The sequence below is a fragment of the Centruroides vittatus genome, unplaced genomic scaffold (genome assembly GCF_030686945.1).
Source record: "Centruroides vittatus isolate TY-2023 unplaced genomic scaffold, ASM3068694v2 contig_651, whole genome shotgun sequence".
Taxonomy (NCBI): domain Eukaryota; kingdom Metazoa; phylum Arthropoda; class Arachnida; order Scorpiones; family Buthidae; genus Centruroides; species Centruroides vittatus.
In genome coordinates this window covers 2,884,646-2,911,746 of record NW_027122405.1, presented here as the reverse complement: position 1 = coordinate 2,911,746, position 27,101 = coordinate 2,884,646, and the positions used below count along the sequence as shown (strand labels likewise).

Here is a 27,101-nt window from a genome sequence, read left to right as displayed (position 1 = left end):
TTGGTAAGATTCTCATCAGAAACCTGCGGTAACTCCTCAATATCCTGCTTGTCTACATCTCCTAGTCCTGCTGTATTGATTAGGTTGACTTTGGTCAACCTAATTGATTACTTGGTCAATACAGGTGGATTGCTGGTTGGCATCGTTTATGGTTAGAACTAGGTTGGTATCAGATCGCCTTTGAACCTCTAACTTTCGTTCTTGATTAATGAAAACATTCTTGGCAAATGCTTTCACAGTAGTTCATTTTGCGACGGTCCAAGAATTTCACCTCTAGCATCACAATATGAATGCCCCATCTGTCCCTCTTAATCATTTACTCGTTTTCTGAAAACCAACAAAATAGAGATGAGATCTTATTCCATTATTTCATGCACCATTATTCAGGCGGTATGCCTGCTTTGAGCACTCTAATTTTTTCAAAGTAAATGTGCCGGACACCCAAGACAATCGGCAAAGAGCATCAAAGGAATCTGGCCAAATGTCCAGTTCCTATAGTAACCACCAGGCGGTGGATCGCAACCTCATAAAGCGAACGCTTGCCCTGCTCCGCCAGATGGCACTACAGGGTTAGAAGAGACTATGCCTTAATCAAGGGTCTTGGTCTCTCACCTGAAGGTAGTCATTGACATCTTTTCTTTTTAGTTGGGCCACCGAGAACGTCTCCTGGGCTGCCATCTGTCCTCTTAGGCCCAACTCACTAACTTTGGCATAACTTTTGTTTGTTGTGCAGCCTGTTCTGCACTTTAGAATAGCTTTGTCCCTTTTAGCTCACATAAACTTTAACTTTTATCAGTAAGATAAACGGTCAGTGGGGTCCCCTCCCTTACAAGGAGGAGGACCCATTTAGTGCATCCACCAAGTCTGGGTCTAAAGATCAAAAAGATCTATGACCCTTCCCATCAATTCCTTTAGTTTCTTTAAGTTTCCTTCACTTGCTGCTAGCGTTTGAAGTACTTGTTCAGGCGGCTTGGTCCCGTCGACTTGGCCAGCCCCTCAAGTATGTAGTGTCTCACATCACTGTGAGAACACCCACAGGAGCAACAACCATCTCCTTGTCCAAACTTGGATTTGAAATGGGGAACCTCCCATGTCCGGTCAGTATTTGCATTGTAATCCTATAATAACTCACCGGGGTAAGGCCAACTTCAGGCACGAAGGCATAGGTTGACCTACCTACTGTACTATGAGTCCAGCACTCTTGCCAGTTTGTCATAGATCATTACAGTAGAGTACCTTTTATGTATGTAGCCGAGGGTTCTATTGTCCTCGTTACAAATGGGGCCCCTGGCCCCCACCTTGGCCAGTTGGTCGGCACATTCGTTGCCTGGGATCCCAATGTGGCCTTAGACCTCAAAGCAACATGCCATTCATGCCACACCCTCAGTACCTACCTCTGATCTCCTGTACCAGTTCATCTCTATGGTACCCATCACTCATGGCCTGAAGCAATGACTGGCTGTCAGAGTTAACCGTGACTGGCTCTGGACCCAGATGTAATAGGATCCACTGGGATGCCTCCTCCAAGGCCACCAGTTCTGCCTGGAACACGAACACCTCGTCATTCAAGCTGATTGACTGACAGTACACTTGTACTCTGTCAGAAAAGAGACAGTACGCGACACCTACTAAGCTACCATCTTTAGAGCCATCAGTGTATATTTCAACACTGATACCAGTTGGTTCACCAACATCCCACTCAAGTCCGATCCTATGGACTGGTTGGACCTTTAGAACGTCTGTCTGACATCCAACTACAAGCTTTTTAACCACAACAACTTTAATATATGCTATTGGAGCTGGAATTACCATGGCTGCTGGCACTAGACTTGCCCTCCAATGGATACTTGTTAAAGGGTTTAGATTGTACCCATTCCAATTACAGGGCATCAACAGAGTCCCGTATTGTTATTTTTTGTCACTACCTCCCCATGCCGGGAATGAGTAATTTGCGCACCTGCTGCCTTCCTTGGATGTGGTAGCTGTTTCTCAGGCTCCCTCTCTGGAATCAAACCCTGATTCCCCGTTACCCATAATGACCATGGTAAGCACATAACCTACCATCGAAAGTTGATAAGACACTTGAAAGATACATCGCTGGTGCTAGACCATGCGATCAGCTGAAAGTTATCCAGAGTCACCACCATTTGCGGGCCTAAGCCTGATTGGTCTTGGTCTAATAAATGCACTCGTCCCTGAAGGTCGGAGCTCTGATGCATGTATTAGCTCTAGAATTATCACAGTTATCCAAGTAGGAAAAATACAATAGGCTCTTCTCATTGAGAATTCTTGGATACCTTCAGCCATAACTTCTTCCAAACTTTGTTCATGCATTTATTAGTTAATTCTTGGCAAAGCTGATATTGCCTATTGCATCCATGATGTTATATATATTTTTCCAAAACTGTACCAAACAAACATAGATTTAAAGAAAGTGCACCTTTTTGCCACCTTTTTCCAATTAGTTCGTGTTTGTAAATAATCATATTATATGCGAATCAATGAAATGCCACAATAATTTAAATCAGCATAAATTTTGAGCTTTTTTTAAGGCTTCAGACCATGTTATATCAAATCAGCATTAAGCGAGGCAGCGTTAAGCGGGGTCTTACTGTATTTCCAAACATGTATTTGGGAAATAGTTTTGAATATTAGAAGTTTGTTAATCTAACATCTATGTGAATAGAGTGATGTCAATTACACTACTCTTGCTAATCTGGCCATTCCTTGAATAGAGGAATGCCGGAATGTGTATGAGGTCTACAGATTACCTCAAAGCAATAAATGATATTGTCGTGGCTATAATTTGGCTATAGGAGGGCGGCAGGCACATCTCTGCGCTGAGAGGGCGCTTTTGTACCTTTGAACCACGAGGTGTGCTTGTTACCTTTCATGTAGAGCTGGTGAAACCTTTATAGTTGACAATAAAGTTTTTATGTTGTTAAAGGATTTAATTAATTGAGAATATAGATATCCAAGCATGCGACATTAACGTAACAGATATGACTTTTCACTCTATGGTACTGATTCTTTTTGGAGTAATGCTGTCTATTATTGTGAAATTATGTACAATAATACAGTAATTGTAAGTTTAATTCTTTATTAAATTTAATATTACAAGTTTATTATGTGTAAGTTTATTTGCTTTTTATGCATATTTTAAAAAATATGCATAAGAAGCAAACATATTATAATGGAGGTATATTGGATAATTGAGTGGCTGGATAATTAAAGACCATTAGCAAGAGTGCATGGTATTGAAATTACTGGATTTTTTTTTCACAAAGTTTAAGAAGTTAAATGCAATTTAAGCATTGTAGACATTAATATAAATTTTATACCAGTATGCAGTGCCATAACTAAGCAGATGCAACAAGTGCAAGGAACATGGCATAGGACAATGGGGGCCTCAAAACTGAAAGAAAATATCAAATATTCTATAATATTTTTATTTATAAATATATGTGAATGATCTTGTACATTTCTTACAGAAGAATTATTTGTAAACAATTGTTATGAACATATTTATTTTATTATTGTTTCATCCTCCCCCAAAATTAAACCTTGCACAGAACAGATGTATAACTAGTTATAAAACTGCCTTCATGCACCACTGTATGCTTCCAAATTGTTTACATATGCTCTTTAATCAGTCTGAAGATGACAAAGTGCATGGCTGTTCTATGTTAAGATTAATTGAAAGACTTGCAAAAATGTTAATGAACATATTGCACAAAATTAACATTTCCATATGCATATAAAAATAAAAGAAATTGAACACATGTCCATTCACACTGAGTAAAGTGATGGAGTGAAGTCTTGTCTCATAGTGACAGGTTAGAATGTGCTCTATAACCATCTCTTTCTCTCTCCCCTCCAATTTTCAGTTCCCAAGCTATAGGGTCAGTCTCAGTTTTTTTTTTTTTTTTTTTTTTTGTTGAACTTTGTATATTCTACCATCATCCAGTAATAAACAGCTTTTACTGTCAAAGATCTTGGCTGACAAAAAATTAAATAGGTGGTATGATGAGGATTATTTACTATTAATAATTAGATATTAAGTAATTTGGTATTAAAAGGTAGCCATTAGGTGCCATCTCTTATTGAAATTAATAATTATAACCATCCACAGTTACTCACAGATATATCAAAAATTAAAATATGTCTGAAAGCAAAGAATCAAGAGATCTGGGTGGTATAACTGGCAACAAAACAATATGGTAAGCCAGAGTTTCAGGTTCAAATCTCACTCCTGGCCAATTCTTTTCTTCCAAACTATTCTATAATCGTCAATTTCGATAAGAGATGGTGCTTAACGTCTATCCTTATACCAGATTATTGAGTCAAAATGCATTTATCACAATAAAGACACTACAGAGAAGTAAATTAGTTTTGATTTGGTTATTCTTTTATATCTTTTTTAAAACAGTTTTATTTCAGATAAACAATCAGTAAATAAGTTTTGTAAAACATATTTTGGATTTAATAACTGACTACCTTTTGGATATTCACATTCTAATATATTTCACATTCACTATGTAGTAATATAATACAGTGGAACCTCGCTTAACAAGCATAATTTGTTCCAGAGTCTTACTCGTAATGCGAAACACTCATTAAGCAAAACAATTTTTCCCATAGAAATTAATGTAAAATACGATAACGCATTCCATGCCAAAAAAATGTTCAAATGTATTCAAAAAAAATTGTACAATATACACTGTTAAGGAGTGTGAATCATCATTATCTTTTCTTCTAGCGTGAAATGAACCATCCTGAAATGAGAATTCGATTTGCAGAAACAAAATAAATCACAGCTAATATGTTTGATAAACACTCCAAATGATATGCCAAATTCTTGGGTTATGTAAAGGCTATAATTAAATATTAGAAATTAATTAATTTGACTAGAGGTAGGCAGTTATGTTTCCATCTCGTATTAAATTTAATAATTATAAATAGTTCATTTTTAATTCGGACATTTCTAAAATTTAATGACCCAAGAATTTGTCATATCGTTTGGTGTGTTTATTATATAATGGGCTATGTGGTTGTTGATGTTTATAAGTAATATGTGTGAACACAAGTTTGGAAAAATACATGATCACAAGTGACAGTAAGATGTTAGCAGAACAAGTGCTAAACACAGACTGATGGAGCATGCCGTATGGGCATAATTCGGGACTTCCCCTCTCCTCATCACTCGTTATGTGAAACATCACTCGTTAAGCAAGGCAAACTTTTACAATTTGTTTTGCTCGTTATACAAAATACTCGTTGTGCGAGATGCTCGTTAAGCGAGGTTCCACCGTATTCAATTACAATAAAAATCTTATTGACAAAATATGCATTTCTATGACAACCATGTTCAAACTGAAACTTTCTTTAGAACAATCCATTAAATTTTAATAAATAATTAACAATTAAATTTATAATGAAGTATTTTTTCAATTCACTTACATTCAATAAATTACTTCTGATGCCATGATTGAGCCTAAAATTGATTATTGATTAATTTCATTTCTTCATCTCATTATTCAATGTAAAAACTTGTTAAGAAATTGTTTTTTACTTAAATGATTTTGAAATTAGTTTATTTTGTAGCTATTATCTGAGATAATAGCTTCAAAAAAAAAACTAATTAATTTGAGGCTCTACACAAACTCTTAAAATTTAACAAATTGTTCTAAGAAGAAATTGAATACAGTTGCAATAGAAATGCATGTTCCACCAATTTTAGTTTTTGTCATTGTTATTTAGCAAAATCAATAATTATTTTACAAAATCTTAATAGTGAGAAAAAATAATCATCATCATTTTGATAAATCCTAATAATGTATTGCATTTTGTAGTGCAGTTTAGCTAAATTTAATCCAAGCCTATTTCTGATAAGGCTCATCAGAAATAATTGATTTTCTTGAATGTAAATGAACCAAAACTCAAAAATTATTACAAAAATTTTATCTTAAATATGGCATTGACAAACTTCACTTGATAATGTTATCTCTGGCAGATGGTTTTTTTTCACATGTTAAATATACTAATTTTACTGTGCAGTGCATTCCCAAATTCAAAGAGAGAAAAATTGCACAAGTCAGAATGATATTTGGCAACAATGAAGACCAAAAGGTTTATACTTTGGGTTCAAGACAAGGACAAATTAAAAGATAGTAGCCTTTCTGAAAAGTATGGTGTAATAAAAGAAATATTTTTTTATTTCATAAAGCTTGCATAATTTTAACAAAAACTCAAACTTTTATTTTCTTATTTCATCATATTTTGATGGGATACAGCTAGTATTTTAATAATTTTTCTTTCTTTTAAGATAATTTCACTTAATAATGATTCATGTTATTTTTGTAATAAGAAACAGTTCTCAATGCACAATATATTTACAGAATATAGAATGTTAATGTTAAGTTAAACTAATAAATAAATGTCAAACAGATTTCTGTAACAATAAAAAATTTTATTTATTGTTCAATAATCATTTAAAATTGTCAATAATAAAAATAATCAATTTTATTAACTTTTAAAACTTGTATTTATATAACTATTAGTTGTAAACCTTTTGTTACTTTAATTTTTTTTTATATAAATCCCTAGTTATGGAAATCTACTTACGGACAGTTATCGATCCCTTCGATCAATTAAATGAAAAATTATTATTATTTAATTTTTGTGCAATCTTAATTGATATAATAATAATAATAACTCCCTTGCCAGTCACCACCTTACTGTGATGAAAGAGATCAATAATTCTGAGAGAGAAATAAAGCCAAGAGTGACAGAACCCACATCTGTGGAGATGTAACCATGATCCAAGTGTAATACTGGCTCAGGCTCAGACATCATCCAGATTAACAAGGTCACACTCATGAGTTAGATAGAGGCTCACATTCAAAAAATTGGCCACCAGTGGTAAAAGCAGCAGTTGTCCAAATATGGCTACTGCAATGCCCACACCAGTTGTGAAAAATCAGCCTACTTTTGATGTTTCTGAGGCAATCCAGCCACAGACCAATGGATGAAATGGACATCAGAAATGAACGAGTTTTTCATTCGTGCTTACTTCACTATCAGAAAACTCAAAACAGACATGACAGCATACAAACAACAGTTAATCACTTGTTTTCACAACATTATCCTTATCTCACAGTCACTGTACAAAGAGTTGTAGATCAAAAACAAACATTGTACATAACAATGTTATACCACAAACAAGATAAAACAACACTGGATCATGGAAACAGTGTTTCAAACCAGCACAAATCACTTCAAATGACTTCATCCAAACAAGATCATGCTCCAGACTGAAAAGGTGTTGTATTCCATGAGCTTCTTCTGAAGAACAAAACAATCAACTATGATTAGTTGGATAAATCAAAATACGGTTATCCAAAAGAAGTGTCCAGAACTAATAAACCATAAGGGTGTCGTCATCTATCATAACAATGGTCAGACGTCATTTATCCTTGCAAACATGACAAATTATTGGTCTGGGCTGAGATTAGGATTTCTCATTTCCCGGTCCTTTGCTTGTCCCAGGATTTTGAGAAAAAAGTGATCTGTTTCCCAGGATCCCAGGATATAATTAATTATTTTTAAGATATAATATAAATCTCAAAATAGAATTATATAATTATTTTTCATTTTTTAAGTAATTTAATATGTCCTGCAATCTCCAAAATAACAATAATAATAATGCTGTGTAAAATATGTATTAAAAATTATCTTTGAATTACATAGAAATTTTCACAAATAGAAAAAATTTATTAAAGTTTGTTGGAAACTGCTTACAACAAAACAGCCTTTAAATTGAGTTAAAAATTAACATAAAAAAATGAACTTAGATCAAACTTCTAACTTAAAAGATAATTTTCGTTTTTTAAATAGAATATAATACAAAATATTGTAAATTTTTATAATAAGATTTTAAAAAGCAAAGATGGTCAATACTCCGATCACTCTATCTGGTTCTTATTTTATTAATGAAAAGTCCTGCTACCAAGAATGCCCTTTCAGTTTCAATTGATGTGGGTGGAATCATCTTTAATGCCTTTAAGAGAAGACAGATGATGTTTTTTTCATCTGTAATGTCATTTTCAAGATGCATTGCTGTACTAATTTTGCTGTCTAGTATTCTTAATTTGTTACCTTGGCTACTTTAAAAGTGGAATCAAGTGTATAGCCCAATAATTTGGCAGTTTGTTTGACTTTAATAATCAGGTTTATGATACTTGCATACTTCGTACTCATTTGTATCCTTGCCCAATTTGCACAACATGGTGTAATGAGGTTATTGAAGCTACTGGGCGTGGTTAAAAATTAAGACAGCATCAGCACAATTATTCAAGATATTACAGGTTCTGACAAATAAACAATTTTCAGTGTCCTGCCACAAATAGGCTACATATTGATTATTAATAATCTGTGACATGTCATAACAAGAAAAAATTTAAAAAAACTAATAAGCAGGCTTAAAATTAATAAATACAAATGTATTCTGACAATTTATGAGTTAATTATACTTTCCATTTGCAAAATTTTGTCAACCTTAATACAAAATAAAAAAAGAAGTGAACTTTAAAAAAATTTGTGGGATTTCCTGGGATGAAAAGAATTTTCTAGGTTAAAAGCCAGGATCCTGTTAGAGAAACTCCAGCTTAAATCCTCCACACTCACCAAATATTGTCCCTTCTGATTACGACCTGTTTCATTCTCTTCAGAATTCCTTAAATGAACAGTGCTTTGTTTCCTCAAGAAAGGCATCAAACAACAGTTTTTTTTGCCATGAAAGACAAGTTCTTTAAGCAAGGAATTATGAAACTGCCCAACAGGTGGCAAAAGGTTGTAGATCAAAATAACCTATACATATTACCTATATATATATTTTTAAATAAAGTTATTGCATTCTCTAAAAAAATTGTCTTTCATTTATGCATTAAAAAAAACCACATGGACTTATTGGTCAGCCCTATACAATCTCCCATTTTATTAAAAATTGTTTTAATTGTTTCTATGTCAACAAAATGCCATATATTTTCCACTTATTAGAACTTTTCCACTAATTTTTGACAATATTTCTTTATATTGACAATAAACCAAATTGTTGAAACATTCAACATTGAGCAGTCTTTATGAATCAGTTTTGTCTGAGATTGAAGTTTAAAGCAACCACACAACCATAAACAAGTTTTTGCAGATACAGTAGACTCTGCATAAGTCGACACCCCAAGAGGAAGTGGAAATGTGTTGAGTTATCCAATGTGACAACTAAAGCAAAGTTGGAAATAAAACCACAAAACTACAATTAGGAAAATACAGTAGTTGCGTTATACAGTAGTTTAGGCTTACAATACATTGTGTCCTCCATTTACAATTATTCTGTAGATGAAAAACTGAAAAATTCATTTAGTGTTGTTTGTTTTGAGCACTTAACTGTCTCAACTTTCTTTTTCAACGATCACGAATGCCTTGAAAACATCATCTTCGCAATTGTCGGCAAGTAATGTCTAAGGATTCTTAATGCCTCTAGCGTGAGAAAATGCGAAATTGGATTCCGGTGTGACATTGATGTAGATTGTACATTTTCTTTTTGTTTATCTGTTATTATTTTATACATAAAAATACATAAAATGTTAAGGCATTTTTATTAATATGTATATATATTAATAATAGTAATGTATTATTATATTATTAAATATATTAATTATATATTAATAAATAAATCGACTCTTCCTCCTGAAAAAAAAAAATATGAGTTTGCACCACACATGCAGAGTGAATTCATTTTTTCAGGAGGGGTGATGACTTATCAGTGTGTGGGACAGCAAAAGTATGTCGACTTATCCAGTGGTGACAAGTTAAACAGTGTTGAGTAAATCGGAGTTTTTTAACATTAATGCCTATGTAAGTCAGCCGGGACCACAGAAACTGACTACTTATCCAATGGTGTCGAGTTATCTGGGTGACGACTTATGCGGACTCAACTCACTACAGGTCACTAATTATGATACATGACATTGAATCTAAGACCCATTCTATTTTCAAAGATAATAAAACCTGAAATAAGTGCATTCTACACTTGAGTAAATATCTAAATATGATATTTCTTCTATAAGTATTAGACGTTAATGGTGCGGTTTTTTGTATATATTGCTTAAGTATCAATTTCCCTTGAAAATTTTCTTTTTTTCAATAGATTAATTGATTTAACTTCACAGTTAGTTTAACCGTAGTTATTTCGTCTGTACCACATTTCATCAGCGACAAAGACTATTGGGTTTTATTCACATTATTCTTTATTTCACTATGCATTTCGGGTGCAATCTTTTCCGTTTATTTTGCACCCCTCATCAGGTGTTACATTTCTACAATTGGTAGAGAATACATTTGTTACATTAATTAATGTAGATGGGTTTCTTAATATATATAAGTTATAAAAGATTATTACAGTTTTTTTGGACTAGTCATAAAGAGTTATTACAATTATTATATTGATACATATACAATGATATTTCTTCCTTAATGTGTCTCACCTCCATCACTTTACACATATCTTCATATCTCATTTTTTATGATTTATGTTCTATGGCTATTCTTGGAAATTTGTATCCTTACATAACCACACCATATTAACTGGAGGGCAGTTAATTAGTTTTTTTATTTCATCAATAATCAATTTCTTAATGTTCATTACTTATTAAATTTTTCAGTTTTTTACTTTGTGTATGAATAATAATCTATATAATCTTGCCAGTGAATCCATTTCAACTGCACTAGCCAGCTTTTGTCATAAGTCAAATATTGGGTTGTTCGGAAAGTTCGTAGCGATTTTTAAGAGAAATAAAAGAAATTGTTTTAATACTAAAAATATACTTTTATTCCATTATGTATGTGCCATTGTTTTTAATGACGTGTTGCCATCTATGGGGCAGCTTCATGATACCCTCTTCGTAGAACTTTCCAGTTTTTTCCGCGAAAAACTGATCCACGTGGTTTTTGCAAGCTTCCAAAGTATCAAAGTTTTTATCATGAAGGGAATTTTGTAGAGAACGGAACAAATGGTAGTCTGATGGGGCAAGGTCGGGTGAGTAAGGAGGGTGGGGTAAAACATCCCAGCCTAGTTCCAATAATTTTTGGCGTGTTTGTAAAGACGTGTGATGTCTGGCATTATCTTGGTGAAACACAATGCCTTTTCTATTGGCCAGTTCTGGACGTTTTTCTTTAATTGCCATGTTCAGCTTATCCAATTGGGAACAATACTTATCAGAATCAATTGTTTGATTCTGTGGAAGCAGCTCATAGTACAGGATTCCTTTCCAATCCCACCAGACAGTGAGCATGACCTTCTTTGGATGAAGATCGGCCTTTGGAGTTTTTAATGGTAATTCATTTTTCTTACCCACGATCGTTTTCGGCTGACGTTGTTATAAATGATCCACTTTTCATCACCTGTCACTAAATGCTTCAGAAAAAAGTCATTTTTATTTCGTCTTTCAAGAGAATCACAAATGGAGATGCGATCCAGTAAGTTTTTTTCCGTTAAGTCGTGAGGTATCCAAATGTCATAACGATTCACGTATCCGAGCTTCTTTAGATGTTGAAATACAGTACTGTTTGATGACTTCACTATGTCTGCAATCTCTCGAGTTGTGTAATGAGGGTTTTCATCCAATAATGCTTTGATTTGGTCCTCTTCAATAACAGGAGGTCTTCCTGAGCGAGGAGCATCTTCAAGGCTGAAATTACCCGTTTTAAATTTTGCAAACCACTTTCGAACAGTTGATTCTGATACAGCACTCCCACCATAAACATCACATATCTTTTTTGCTGTTTGTACAGCATTTTTGCCTTTACGAAAAAAGAAAAGAAACAAGTGTCGATAATGCACGTTGTTCGCATCCATTTTTGCAATGAGCCAAATTAAACGCTATTTGAATAATCTTAACGGTTTTTTTGTAACGAACGCGTCTCAAGGTCAGTTATCGTAATATTCATTGGTTTGTACAATTCTGATCATTTTTGCGTCAATCGGTGTCTCAACTGTCGGCTATCAAAAATCGCTACGAACTTTCCGAACAACCCAATATAATAGTAGTACTGTTAATTGGTTCAAGTTCCATATGTTGTGCATAAGCTTTTATACTATAGTCAGTTTTTGTACAACATGCTTAATATAATACAACATTGGTGTTTAGATACATTGAACTTCAAACAAATGTTTAATGTTTTAATTAATTAGTATTTTTATTAACAAAGATTCATGGAAAAGCAGGTAGCCAACATCTTCTAACAAACCAAAAATAATACTGAAGCAATATTATAATCTTTGTATGAAGTTAATTTTATTTTTATTCTTAATTTCTATTTAGTTACTATAAATCTCCTTTAACCTTATTATAAAATTAGTTAATTATCCAGATTAAGTAGCACTGCACAAAGTTAGTTCCAGTTTCAGTTTTTCAAAGTGATGAGAATCTGAGCAATAGGAAAACATGAATGTACTAGTTATTTTTGTTATATACGTTTGTGCGTGCACGCACATGCGTGTATTTATTGTTCATTACAGTATTGCATTTAACATTTAATAATAGTATCAGGCAATTAGTAAATGCAATACATTGTTTGGACTCAAAAACTAATTTTTTTTACATTTATCTCTAAATGTAGAAACATTAATCCAATCAAATGCTTAATGTTCCTACATATAAAGATAAATGTTATTAACATAACATGTTTAATAACATGTTATGTTAATAACATGTTATTAACATAATGTTATGTTAATAACATGTTATTAAACATGTTATTAACATAACATGTTTAATAACATGTTATTAAAAAAAACAGTAAATTGAAGACACAGTCTGTAGAAAATGGAATCACTATTTATTCAGTTTCAATATTCTGAAATACAACAGATCTTTCATTTTAGGCTAGCAAAACTATTAAAAACTTTCCTTAAAAATAATGAAAAAATATCCAATTAAAAACCAAAAGGTTTAAAATTAGAACCAGTAATGCCACAGACCTCTTTCATTTTCCATTCTTACCACTTGGAGATGGTACAGCTTTAAATCCACTAGAAGCAAGTACTGGTAAATGTAGGTTTTCAAGTGCCCCCTAGTGCAAATCTTTGTAGAATAATTTCAATTCAATTTTTAAACTTAATTACATCCATCAATATTTTACAATTTCATCTTATACTTTATGCATGATGATTTATGATTCCAAACCATTTGTGCATCTTTTTGAAAGTTAAATACCAATGGATATCAAAAAGCTTTCTGTAGAAGCATGTTCCCATTTTCTTGTAAGCAATCAACATTTCGTTTTATTTTGTCTGCCATACTGATCTACAGACTCAAAACTGTCCTCATTTTCTATTGGATATTGACTCCCCTTTATTACAACAGAATTAAATTTGATTTTCTGTGCTTTTTTTTAGGATACAGAGATGGAAAGTATTACTGTTTTTGTTTCCACATTATTTTTTTTATTACAGGTAGGAATGGAATTATACAATCTATAAGAATCACTATTTTGGCATGCCAGTTCACCAGATTAGCCAAGAGGTTAGCCCTTCTACGATGACATGACAATATACTGTCAGTTAGGCTTCAGCTGAAACATTCAAAATGACAATACCCTGTATTTTGTCATCTTGAAAAATGTTTAATTTTAATCAAAAATTCTCTACATCATTTTACTTGCATTTGGTGATATTTTATTGCTGCTCATTGCCTGTAAGTTATATATATAACTATTTATTATTTTCCTTATTTTTGTTCTAGTTTTATTTTATTTACTTATTTTCTCAAACAAATAAAATGCATTCACTAATAGTTTTTTTTTGTCTGTAGTGTGCTGTATTGTTCTATAGTTTTGGTATTTTCTGCCTTCTGCCTAAAATGAAATATCCTACTAACCTAAAAGAGTTTATCAAGGAGAGACAGAAAACTAATATATATGGATTGTTTCATATAAAGTGATATTGCTCATGAAAAAATAGATAAATAAATATAAATATAATAAATATACATAAATTTTATATCATCATGTACAATACAATATTCTCTTTTGTGCTGGCTTCGTTCCAAAAGCAAATAATGAAATTGAATAATTTTATTTTCTATCAAAGTAAAGTAATTTATAACATCAAAAATTTAGGTCATAATTTAACATTTTTTTTTGTAAGTACAGTAGAGCATCAATTATCCGACCCCCGATTAACCGACCGCGTTCTAGTCGGCAAATTCAAATGTCTGCTAGTGATGTGGCGCTACAATATTTGGTTATGTCTTGGCTATTTTAATGTTATTTTTGTTAAATTTTTGCATGTTTTAGCTGGCAGCACTGGCTTGACCATGAAAGGGAGGCTAATATTTAAACCAGGCCTAATACACTATACTAATAATGTATTTTTTCATACTTTTCGGTTATCCGACTTTTCAGTTATCCGACCAACCCCAGTTCCCAATTGAGTCGGATAATCGATGCTCTACTGCAATTTTTACTCTGAATGATTATACACTATTGTGCCAAAAACTACATAAAGTAATAAATATATGTGATCTTTTTTTTGGTATCTCTACGATAAAAATCCAATTTTTGGTGAATTTTTAAAATAAAATATGTAGAAACTAAAATAACTGCAATTTGGATCAGTGTTTTAGAGGTAAAGTACAACTGACCACATCAGAGTAAAAGGCTATCTCTCTACAAGAACATTAAAGTAAAATAAAGAAGTTGCTCTCTCTCTCTTCCAGATTGGAATGCATACCAGCTCCCATTGCCCATGCAATTGTCTTTTTACAGTTAAATTTTACTGATGAAGTCACCATGGTCAATTTATCTCTCCTTTCCCTGAAGTGGAGAAGTCCATATGAAAAATCTTAAAATGGCTCATTACTTTTATTTCTTTTTATTCAAGATTTATGCAAGATTTATTCAAGATTTTATTCAAGACTTATTTAGATTCAATCATTTTCTTTCAGTAAATTAAATGAATATAGTCCAATAAAAAATCTGGCAGATCATTTGGTAAATTTTGTAATTTTAATACATTGGTATACATGTTATTATATATATATTTATCTTAGCATTTAAAAACATCTAGCAACGAGTTGTGTAACTTTCCTGGCTTTTATAAGATATTATTTTTAAAGTGACATTTATATTATTAATCAAAATAAATATCTAAAATTATATGTGGCACCATCTATTACAAGATTTTGTTATAAAAACTTTATATATTTTTAATTATTATAAAATAGCAGAAGACTTAATTTTGAGGGGAGAGATGAGTTTTATAAAAACACTAAATGCTAACAAGTAAAATCTTCATTAAGTCTGACCCCTCATAAGATATATCATGTGACCATCCTCAATCTTTCCATCCTCTTGCCTTTCATGACCAAAATTTAATAGCATCAATGCCTCTTATATACAAGCTATCGTGCCAAATTTGGTTTCTTTATCTTCACCCCCTCCTGAAATATTAAGCAAAATAGACACCAACATACACACACACATATAATTATAATTTTTTGCCATTTTTTTTTGACTTTTTTGGGTTCATGGGGTCTCACAAAACATGATTTGCAAAAACTCAGATGGTCAAATTTGACACAATTCCATTACTTTCCCTTGTTATATATACATAACAGCCAGGAAATTAAAAAAAAATGAATTTGTAAATGCCAAACATTTACAAAATTCATTTTTTTGCTTGTTTTATGATTTGGTTGGCTGTCTACCAATCTTTTTTTGTATACGAATCTTTTTTAATTCTATAAAATTTAGCTATCATTTGTGCAATAAATAAATGTGCAAATATTTATAAATGATTTCTATAAAGATGATATTATATTTATTAAAAAGTATTATAATTATTACATAATAAAAATAATACTATAAATATTTAAAACAAATTTAGTCATCCTGTTAAAATTTGCTATATATTTAACTAAAGATTAGAAAATAATTTCCAATCAGAGAATAAAATATTTAGATCCAAAACTAATCTTCAATTTATTGGTTTGATAGTTAACTATTTTAAAGTATCACTGCATATAACACATGCAAATATTGTAAAGTTTTTTAACTTAAAATACTGTAATTTTGTGCAGATAGCTCACAAAGGCATATATCTTGCAGAAAATCACAAGAGCAAAAATAAAACCTTTGTACAAGCTGTCCCACTATATACCCCATGTCCGATTGAAAACAAGATAATTATTAGTTTGTAATTTAGTGAACTCAAGCATCGAAATATTGCTTTTTCTGTTTAATTTCTAATAACAAATCATTGTAAATATACATAAACAACCAAGTCCAAATATTCTATAATCATCGTATTAATTTCTGGATTATTCACACTATAGTTTGGCTAGCTATTACTAATTAACATAAAATATTTTCTTCAAAAGGTAGGCAGTTAGACTATCATCATATATTAACATTAAATAATAATTAAAATAATTTTTAAATTAAATTTAATTTAAAATAATAACTAACAAAATTGAACCTAATAATGACATTACCTTTTTGTTTAATTTTTAAACTATGTTTTGTAGAAATCTGTTTTACATTAATAACATTTGTATAAAGTTCAAAATATTAAATAATTCTCAATATGACCACTCCAATGGCCACCCGCATAATTCAATTGCAGGTGTTTATGAACTGTCTTAATTATGTAAATTACATGTAAAAATAAATATGATTTATCATTTTTACTTTATGATTAATTTTCTTTATCCAGTAGTAGTAATAAAATTAACTAAGAAAAAATTAAATATTAAAATTATTTTCTGTTTAATTTTGTTCAAAACATTGTAACCTTTAAACATGATTTTATCATGAGTTTCACTTGTTTAAATACTGTAATTTTGTAATGCACCTTCAATTATTTTTAGAATTTTGTAGCAAGTCAATGATTTCAATACTTGTTCAAGCCATTAATGTTTTTTTGACTCATGTTTGGAATTTAAAATCAGCTTATAACATCATATAAGTGGCACTTCCTTTCAAATTATTTTTCAAGCACAGCTAGCCTACAGTTTATCTGCACAAAATTATGGTAATAATCAACTTGTATATGAAGATTCTTAGAAAATTCTAATAGTATTATAATTAACAAAACAAAATTTATAAATTGAAGAAATTAATTTATTCAAACTTACAATATCAGTCGTTCCCCCTCTCTGAACTGCTGAACTTGCAGATTTTCGGGGCATTGCTAAAAGTTTGTAATGAAGATTCCTGGAGATGTCATAAAAAGTTTATCTAGAGGAAAAAATTAAACATTATTAACAGATTACATCTATCAAATCAAATGATAAAAATTTTTCAATACCACAAATTAAATTTTAAAATATTTATAAATATATATCTTAAATTTTTATTGACCATATTAATATCATTGCATTAATAAAATAAATATAGATGACATCAGTAACATTTTCTTTGTTTGTTAAGCAATTTTTAGAAATTTTAAATTTATGATTCACATGTAAAGAGGAAAACAATTTTGCACAAGCTATATGCACCATTGCTTGTGCAATATTTTGTATAAATGTAATATACATTTATGCAAAATATTAGCATTGTAGAAAATTTAACCATCAAAAATCTGATACTCAAGATTTATAAATTTCCGTTATGAATAGGTAAGAATGACAGGCAATTTATGTATATAAAGCTTATATGCAATGTGTGTGTATGTGTGTGTATACAGTATAACCTCTAAATAGTAGATGCAATCAGAATGAAGAAGTTTGTCCACTATTTAGAGGCATATGTCAGCAGCCATATTGTATTTAAACCTAGTAACTATAAAGTGAAGAATATGATAGATTATGAAAACTTGATTAGTAATTTTGAAACCATGTCATTATTTGTTCCATCTTCTAAAACTATGTAGTGTAACTACTTGACCACTTGGCATTTTTCATCTTTAATTTTTTTATTCAGTTTAGTTGAACTGAATAAAAAATTAAAGATGAAAAATGCCAAGTGGCCAAAAATGTCAAGTAGTTACACTACATAATATTAGAAGACAATTATGAAAACATCAAATTTCTGTTAGGAATGTGACAATACCAAAAAGTATACATAGCATGTATAATTAAAATATATATACAGCATATTATTTATGTCTTCAGCTGTAAAAATCACATTTTAATTGAAATCTAAATAGCAAACTGATTATACGGGATACTTTAATTAAATAGAATATAAAAATTACAACAAAATATAAACATTGATTAATTATTAATTCATCAAAAATGACCTGAGCGGAAGTAACAAAAAACAAAAATGAAACTGTTATCATGAACAAAAGAATGGATGAAGGTCGGTTTAGGTGATGAGAGTGTGAATGTCAAGTTATGAAGGTGATTTGCTAGCCACTTCAAGGGATAAGAAATGTATTCAGTATTCTTGCATTTAGAACATTGTTTACGATCTAAGCACATAATAAAAATTAACATAGCAATTTGTCTACTTTGTAGTTATTGAGACAAAATTTTATAATTTTTCACACATTTTTGCTTTTTACAATAAATCATTTATTAAAAATTATACTTAAGCCACCACAAAACTGTTAAGATAAAAAATGGCATCATAAACGCAAGAACATCGAATATCTTCTTACACTTAAAAGTGAGGAAGACATTCGATTTTGCACAATAAATCTGGATAAAACAAAGTTGTCAATTGAGTAGTATTTTTGGACTCTGTGGATGTGATAATTCCTGGAAAATAACAGTGTTTAATTAAACCGATTACATATTGAGATTTAAAAAATATGAAATAGAAGCAAAACAGATAAATCATAATATTTTTTTATGAAGTTAATAAATTTATGAACTTATAACTTTACATATATTAGGATGACCGGAAAGTAATGTAGTTTTTTTTTAGATTAAAATCAAACAAATAAATTTTTAATTTGTTTTTATTTTTAATCAATGATGTAATCACCCTTGTTATCAACAACCATTTGCCAATTAGTGCACAAATTTTCAATGCCAGATTGATAAAAATCAATTGGTTTTTGAGGAAAATATCTGGAGATGGCATTTCGAATATCATTCAAATTTTCAATTTTTTTCACATAGAAAATGTTGTAGCAATCAGAATAAATAGAAATCCAATGGTGCAATGTCAGGTGAGTATGGTGAGTGAGGCAATAGCTCCCACTCCAATTCATTAATTTTTTCCAAGTTTATCTTGCACAGTGTGGTCTTGCATTATCACGTTGCAGAATAACGCCTTTTCTGTTGACAATCGCTGGACATTTTTCAATTAAACATTGATATACTCGATCCAATTGTTCACAGTAAAGGTCTGCACTCACAGTTTTTCCAGGTTTCAGCACTTCAAAATGAACAATTCCGCAAATACTCCACCAAACACACAAAAGCACCTTTTTGGGATGTAAACCTGACTTAGCAGTACTTTGTGGCAATTCATTCGGAGAGAGCCAATGTCTTTTGCGTTTTGGATTATCATAGAGGACCCATTTTTCATCTCCAGTGATCAAAAAACACTTCTGTATTGTGCCATTGAAGCAATAAGTTGCATATGGTGGATCGGTTAGCTTTGTTTTCTTTGGACAGATTATGCAGGACCCAAACACCTGCTCTGCATACTTTACCAATGTGCTGCAAATGTTCTTGGATGGTCGAGCAAAGTTTGTTAAGAGTTTTTGACAGTTCTTTGATTGTCTGATACGAATTTGCTTCCACTTCCGCCCTTAACATGTCATTGTCTAAAATTGTTGGCCTTCCTGATCGAAATGAGTTGGAAAGATTAAAATTACCGGATCTGAACTTAGAAAACCACCTTTGGCATTTACGAACGTCTAATGCACTTGGATAAACGTGTTACTACCATTGTGAAACTCAAAAAGCATACAATGCCATATATGTACCTCTTCTGGTATTTGGCTGGCCATTTCACCCAAAATTGCAAAAAAAATTTAAGATTTAATTATTTACAAGTAAACAAGTCACTTTAACCTTAAAATGTCTTTCGCACGGCCTTGAATACACAATGAGCTGATAAATGATAAACAAGGTAATGTCGTTTCTGCACAGTATTGACATGTGCAGAAACAACATTACTTTCTGGTTTACCTAATACTACAAAGTTATCAACTTTAGTATATTATATATTGTATAACTATGAGATCACTTTCCTAAGGCACTGCTCCATAATTCTTACCTTAAGTTCCTACAGTTCTCTAAAACATAACCCTAGCAAATCAAGTTTGAATATACTTATTTTCCAAACATTCCTCCAAATATTCTCTTGCTTATTGCTCTAATAATAATCATCATCATCCTGATCATCCTAAACTTACTAAATAGCACTGCCATTCTTTATTAAACATATAATGCCCATGTCACATTATTCACTTAAAAAATCCAGCAATGAGTTGCTTAACTTTTCCGGTAACATTTGGTGGTGCCATCTGTCATATTTTATTTAAAAACTTTTTATATTTTTAACTATTATAAAATGGCAAAAAAACTTAATTTTGAGGGTAGAGATGATTTTTATAAAAAATTGTGAATGCTAACAACAGGTAAAATCACCATTAAGTCTGACCCCACTGGAGATACATACACACAACCTCCTTTATCTCCTTACCTCCTTGACCTTTAATCTCCAAAATTTAATAGCATTGAAAAGTTTAAAAAATAAACCAGGTTATAAGAATTTAACAAGATCTATAAAAAGTGTGTGTAGAAAGGCTAAAGAAGAATGGCTTAACAAAAAATGTGAAGAAATTGAAGTTTGGACAAAGAAAATAAAATAAAAGAACTCCATGAAAAAATCAGAGAAGTAACTTTTAAAAAACGGAATTTTCAAACACAAGGTATAAGAAATTTAAATGGGAGAATAGTCCTGGAAACAGAGGAAATAATGAAAGGGTGGTATGAATATGGAAAGGAATTATTCCAAGGTGACAGGGAGGAGATCGAGCCTCCCAGGGAGTTAGAAGGCCCACCAATACTCAAATGGAAAGTTGTGAAAGCCATTGATAAACTCAAACCCAGTAAGGCTGCTGGCCCAGACAATATAGAGCCAGAATGGATTAAAGCTCTAGATGATGGAGGCATCAAAGCCCTGGGTAAGTTATGTAACGAATCTATGAACTGGGATACCTTCCTGAAGACTTCAAACAATCTATATTTGTTCCAATTCCCAAATAACCAAAAGTAAATAAATGTGAGGATTTTAGAACCATAAGCCTAATTAGTCATGTGGCCAAGGTTCTAACTTATATCTTCTTAAATAGAAACAAAGGAAGATGGACTGAAGGCATTAGTGAAACACAAAGTGGTTTCCAAGAGAATAAAGGAACAAGAGAAGGTTTTTTTTTCAATCTGAAAACTATTATTGAAAGATATAAAGAAAAACAGAAGAATATTTTTCTTTGTTTTATAGACTATGCAAAGGCATTTGATAATGTGAAACATGATTACCTTATTAAATGTCTATTAGAAAACGGTATGGATGGAAAGGATGTCAGATTACTTACCAATTTATACTGGGGACAGAGAGCTGTAATAAGGATTGGCAAAGAATTTTCACAAAGCTTCCCAATTCAAAAAGGAGTAAGGCAGGGTTGTGTGCTGTCTCCAATTTTGTTCAATCTTTATGCAGAAAGAATTTTCAGTCAGGTGAAAGATCTAAAAGGAGTAAACATAGGGGGCAGAAATTTCAATAATCTTAGGTATGCTGATGACACTGTGCTATTAGCAGAAAATGAAGGGGATCTAAGGATGCTGATAGAGGAAATTTCAAAATTGAGCAATCAATTTGGGCTAACACTGAACTGCAAAAAGACCAAAACTAGGACCATTTCCAATGAGAAAGAAACTCCGAAAGTTAATATTAAAATTGGAGACAGTGAACTGGAGCAGATCAAAAGTTATGTCTATCTGGGACATATCATTACAGATGATGGAAGGAATGATAAGGAAATTGGAAGAAGGAGTGGAATTGCAAGAACTGCATATACAAATATGAAACAAGTGTTGACTTCAAAGGAGATTAGTATACAAACAAGAGTTAAGTTGGTAAAATGTTATGTTTGGTCAACCCTGCTTTATGGAGCAGAGAGTTGGACAATGAATGCAAATAATGAAAAGAAATTAAGGGCATTTGAAATGTGGATGATTTGAAGAATGCTGAGGGTTTCTTGGAAGGAAAGAAGAACAAATGAAGATATCCTAGCAATTGCAAATCAGAAAAGAACCTTACTAGAAGTAGTAAGGAAAAGAAAAGTGAGGTATCTGGAGCATGTACTGCGACACCAAAGCCTGCAAAAACTATTACTAGAGGAAATGATTGAAGGGCAAAGAGGTAGGGGTAGGCCAAGAATGAACTGGTTCAACATCATCAGGAAGTGGACATACTTAACGTATGAAGAGTGTCAAGAGAAGCACAAGATAGATCATGGTGGTATGAAATGGTTGTCAACCCCCTCACATGAGAAGACACTTAAAGAAGAAGATCCCTCTAATAAACAAACCTCTTTGCAAACGTTCAGAAATTTTCTACAAAAAGCACAGGAGTTATTTAGCTTCAAAGAGGGTAAACAAAATTGTGCCAACTACACACATCCATACATACAGGAAAAAAACCTCCCAAATTTTTTTGCATTTCTCAACATTTCAGTCCCCTACATCCAAAAATGTAAAAATCAGGGGGAGTCAATTTTTGACTGATTGCCATACTTTCCCTCTGTTATATGTAACAGCTGAGAAAGTAAAACCTGCTTCTTCAGAGTTTACACCTTATTATCCTAGTGCTTTCAAGTTCTTCAGGGATAGACAATATAAATATATAAAAACAGTCCATTTGCCAAATTTTGCAGGCAATGTATAGCATTATTATTGCTATAGCTTTTGATTTAATAGGATTTGAGAGGTAAACAAATTTATTATAACATTATATCAAATGGAAATATAAAATGAAACTCTCTTTTTATACCTGTACATTTTACATATAATACCACAATCCAATGTTAACAGAATGATCTGTTACCAATGATTCATTGTTTTGGCACTCATCCAAACATCCTCAATACAATTAATGCTGAGATAAAGAATCACATTAACTACATATCACAATATGACCCATATTTTAGATATAGATACAAAAACTTGCATAATGGTCATTTGGATTTAATTTTCTCTCTATGAAATATGTGATATACAGTCAAACCTGTTTTTATGCGGTCTTTTTTTGTGCGATTTTTTATTTGTGCGTTTTTTTTGTGCGATTTTTTATTTGCGCGGTATAGTTGGCGACTAGTCTCGTGCGATTTGTCATGTCTCACGTTGACTTATTATAGCTAAATAAACTTATTACAGCATAAATGAACTTATTATAGTAATATTATTGCATGAATATGCAAAAAATGAAATAATTTATTTTTTAAGTCAACAAAACACCACCTAGACAACTAGAAACTACAAGAAAGTAAACGTTTTCATCTGTGTTTAACAGACATCATCAGGCTCTCTTTCATCATCATTCTAAATCATTTTTTCTGTAGGGCCACCCAGAGGGTGGCGTGAATGGTGGCTCAACTCTTGCAAAATTTAAAAATTGATCATTTCATTATTCACTACTTAAACTATTTTTTGCTAATCTATTTAACAGATGATATGTTTTCCATTAAAATATTATTTTGTTAAAAAATAGCTTTTTTTATTATTAAAGCCCCCATATGACAACTTTGCAGCAGACCCTGTTCATCTGTGTTTAATAGGCATCGCCAGGCTAACTCTAGTTTGATAATGTCCATTACACACAGGTGAAAACATTTGCTTTCTTGTAGTTTCTCCTTGTTGAATATTGATTATAAGCACAGAGCTTAATAATATACTGTAATACAGTAGAGAGTCATTTATCCGAATCAATTGGAAACTGGGTTGTTCGGATAACTGATTTTTCGGATAACCGATTATGTACGAAAAAATATATTAACCTCACCGATGTTGAATTTTTCTTTGTTGCATCATTTCGTGTTGAATTTTCGTCGATTTTAAGCCTAACGAAAATTTTTATAATAATAATTGAGGCTATTGTATCGTTAAAAATTATTTCTTTATTTTGTACAAACAAAATAAATATATTGAAAAATATAAAAACATAAAAATTATACTTTAGAAGTAAATCTAGTATCAAAAAAGTTTGATTCAGCACGACACAGTCCGACTGGAAAGCATTTGGATAACCAGTGTTTGGATAAACGACTCTCTACCGTACTATTATATGAATTTTTATATATATTTGCACAGTATAAGTAGTCTAAATATATGCATTACATGCACATTCTACAAAACTTCATTCTAACCGAAATAATTGAGATCATGAGATCATAAAAAAAGTGAAATATAAATTAAAAGATTTCTACCTCAATCATCAAAACTCTGAATGAATAAATATCCAAAATATTTATCATCATCATTTTATTAAAAACCTGCTAAATATTGCAGTCAAATTTATTATAAATAATGTGTAGCGTATATAAATATATTTACGTATAAATACAATTTATGTTTTTTTTATAAAACTGTTTATATATAAATTATTTGTTTACAATACATTTTTAAATTATAAACAATTTAAAAATATACAATCAGACCTCGTTTTCAAACATAATTCATTCCTAAAAGTTGTTCTAAAACCAAAACAAATTTTCCCATAAGAAACAATACAAAGTGGATTAATCTGTTCCTGACCATCAAAATAAAGCCTTATTTTACTTTTTTAGCTGTATTTCATGCTAAAAATGACAACAAATGCAATGTAATATTGTATGTAATATATCAATGATGCCCAAACTGTGGCTTGTGAGCCACCTGCGGCTCTTCAAGATCTTAATTATGGCTCAACTAATAAATAAAAAATATTTGTTATTTTTTAAAATTTCATTACAAACATTACAAATTCATAAACCTTCTGCTTTTGCTAGTTGTCTCAAAGAGTAAATAAAAAAATGCAATAAATACATAAAAATTGTCAAAATAAATATATTATGATTCTGAATTTTTTTTATTTATTTTTATACCAAGAACATTAGGTGCGGCTCCTAATATTTTTAGGTAGGTAACTAGCTCTTACCTCAAAAAGTCTGGACCCCCCTGTAATATATACTGCACTATATATAATAAATTTTTATTAACTTATTTGACTTAAGCACCTTTAAACACAAACTTTTGGATGCCATTTATATTATGTGAATGTCGATTAATGCAAATTTTTATTAATTAATTTGACTTGAAGTCAACTGCAGAAATACCTAAAAACAGAAGTAGCATCTTTCCCACATGCACATAGATATCTATTTTAAATAGCAACATCATCGATGACGTGTGTCATGACATCTGATTACACAAGATGGTCTTTGGTGGCACTAACTTCTGAATTGGTAGTCTTGTCACTAATTGGTCAGGCCATATACTTTCTTTAACATAGGAAGTATAGGAAGCTGACCATCTGTCTTTTTCTAATCTGTATTTGGATCTTGCCAAGTAGCTTGTTAGGCAATTGGGGCAAATATAAGTTTGAAATTCTGTTCACAAACCAATTTGTTCAAAAACTGAAGTTTGACTGTATAGTATATTTTTAAATCATCATACATTTTAAAATTATGATTAAAATTAATTTAAAATTATTAAAATCATATTTATAATAAAATATCACAAAGAATCTAAGAAAATAAATAAATGAAATATATTAGAGATAGGAATTACAAAAATAATCTAATATTAAATTTTAAATTTTTAACACCACTTATATAATTCCTGCTTTAAAAAGCTGGAACTGTAGCCTATACAAAAATTATTATAAATATAGTACATTTCATCTACTATATTTAAATTATATTGCAAAGGGCGCATTTTTTTTATGCAGCGAAAGTGTAGCGAAATGACGTCATGAGCAGCGTTGGCCATTTAGAAATGGGTTTCAGAGGATTAGCTGTAAAGCGCTTCTCGAGCGCTGCATAAAAAAACGCGCCCAAATACAACACGGTGATCAAAAAGCCACTGTGCACCCGTATCACAAACATGGAAACTCTTTGAATATCTTGTATTAATCTCTCTCAATTTTATTTCTAAAAAAAATTAGTCATTTCACATTTGCCCTAAATAAAAAAGAACGTTAAAAAATATTAAGGAATTATAATCAACTTTCATATTTAGTTTAATAAAGTCAAATTTCAATCTGTTTATTTTAAAACATTCTTTTTAATTGTTTTGTTGAAAGATCATTTATATATAATTGATTTATTTTTGTAAGTCCTAAATTTAAATAAAAAATATATTTTCATGTAATTATTTTATTTTTCTCATTTAATATGAACTACTTTCTTTTCACAGTAATGAAAATTTATATTACTTTCTCCATAAAATTTTAAGATAATTTTAGAAAACTGTATTTTACTTCAATCATAAACAATTGGCATTTTACTGACAAGATACAATCATTATTGCTTTTTTTGTTTTTTGTTGTATCTAATTATTAAATTACATAATTATGGAGAAATGATGGATTTAACATAATGTAAATCAGCTGTTGTTGCTATAGTAACCATTAAGCCTAATGTTAGGCTTAATATGCCTAGAAGAAAAACTTATAAATTATTAATTGTCAACACGTGTATTATTTATATACTACTCACATATGTCGTAAAGAAGATTATCTAGATTTGTTTGTAAATTATAAATCACTATTTTGTAAAAATTAACCAATGAATATGATAATTTGAACACTTTTGTCTAACATTCACAACTTTTTGAATCCAACGCCATTCGACGATTAATACGCCAGTTGTGGTCAATTTTATTAATAAATTATTTTAAAACATAAAAGTCTTTATATTTCAGATATTTTTTTAAATTATTAATTTCAATAATTATATAAATTTTTTAAATGTTTTAATTAAAAATTTTAACAACACGGTTAATGCGGTTGGTTAATGCATTATTAACCAATGTCACAATATTAGCAAGCCGGATGGCCGAGCGGTTAAGGTGGCAGCCTACAGCTCTGGAGAGCCC

General features: G+C 31.0%; 1 protein-coding gene across 1 annotated transcript in view; it reads right to left on the bottom strand.

The window, feature by feature from the left end:
- LOC136979901 (protein starmaker-like) overlaps positions 1 to 26,856 on the bottom strand; it is a 58,867-nt gene extending 32,011 nt beyond the window's left edge. Inside the window, exons 1-2 of the mRNA XM_067275931.1 lie at positions 26,723 to 26,856; positions 17,193 to 17,295 (exon numbers count right to left, since the gene is read on the bottom strand). Coding sequence (XP_067132032.1) covers positions 17,193 to 17,246 — 54 coding nt within the window. The 5' untranslated portion in view covers positions 17,247 to 17,295; positions 26,723 to 26,856. The remainder of the gene's footprint in view (positions 1 to 17,192; positions 17,296 to 26,722) is intronic.
- Positions 26,857 to 27,101: the final 245 nt, after the last annotated feature.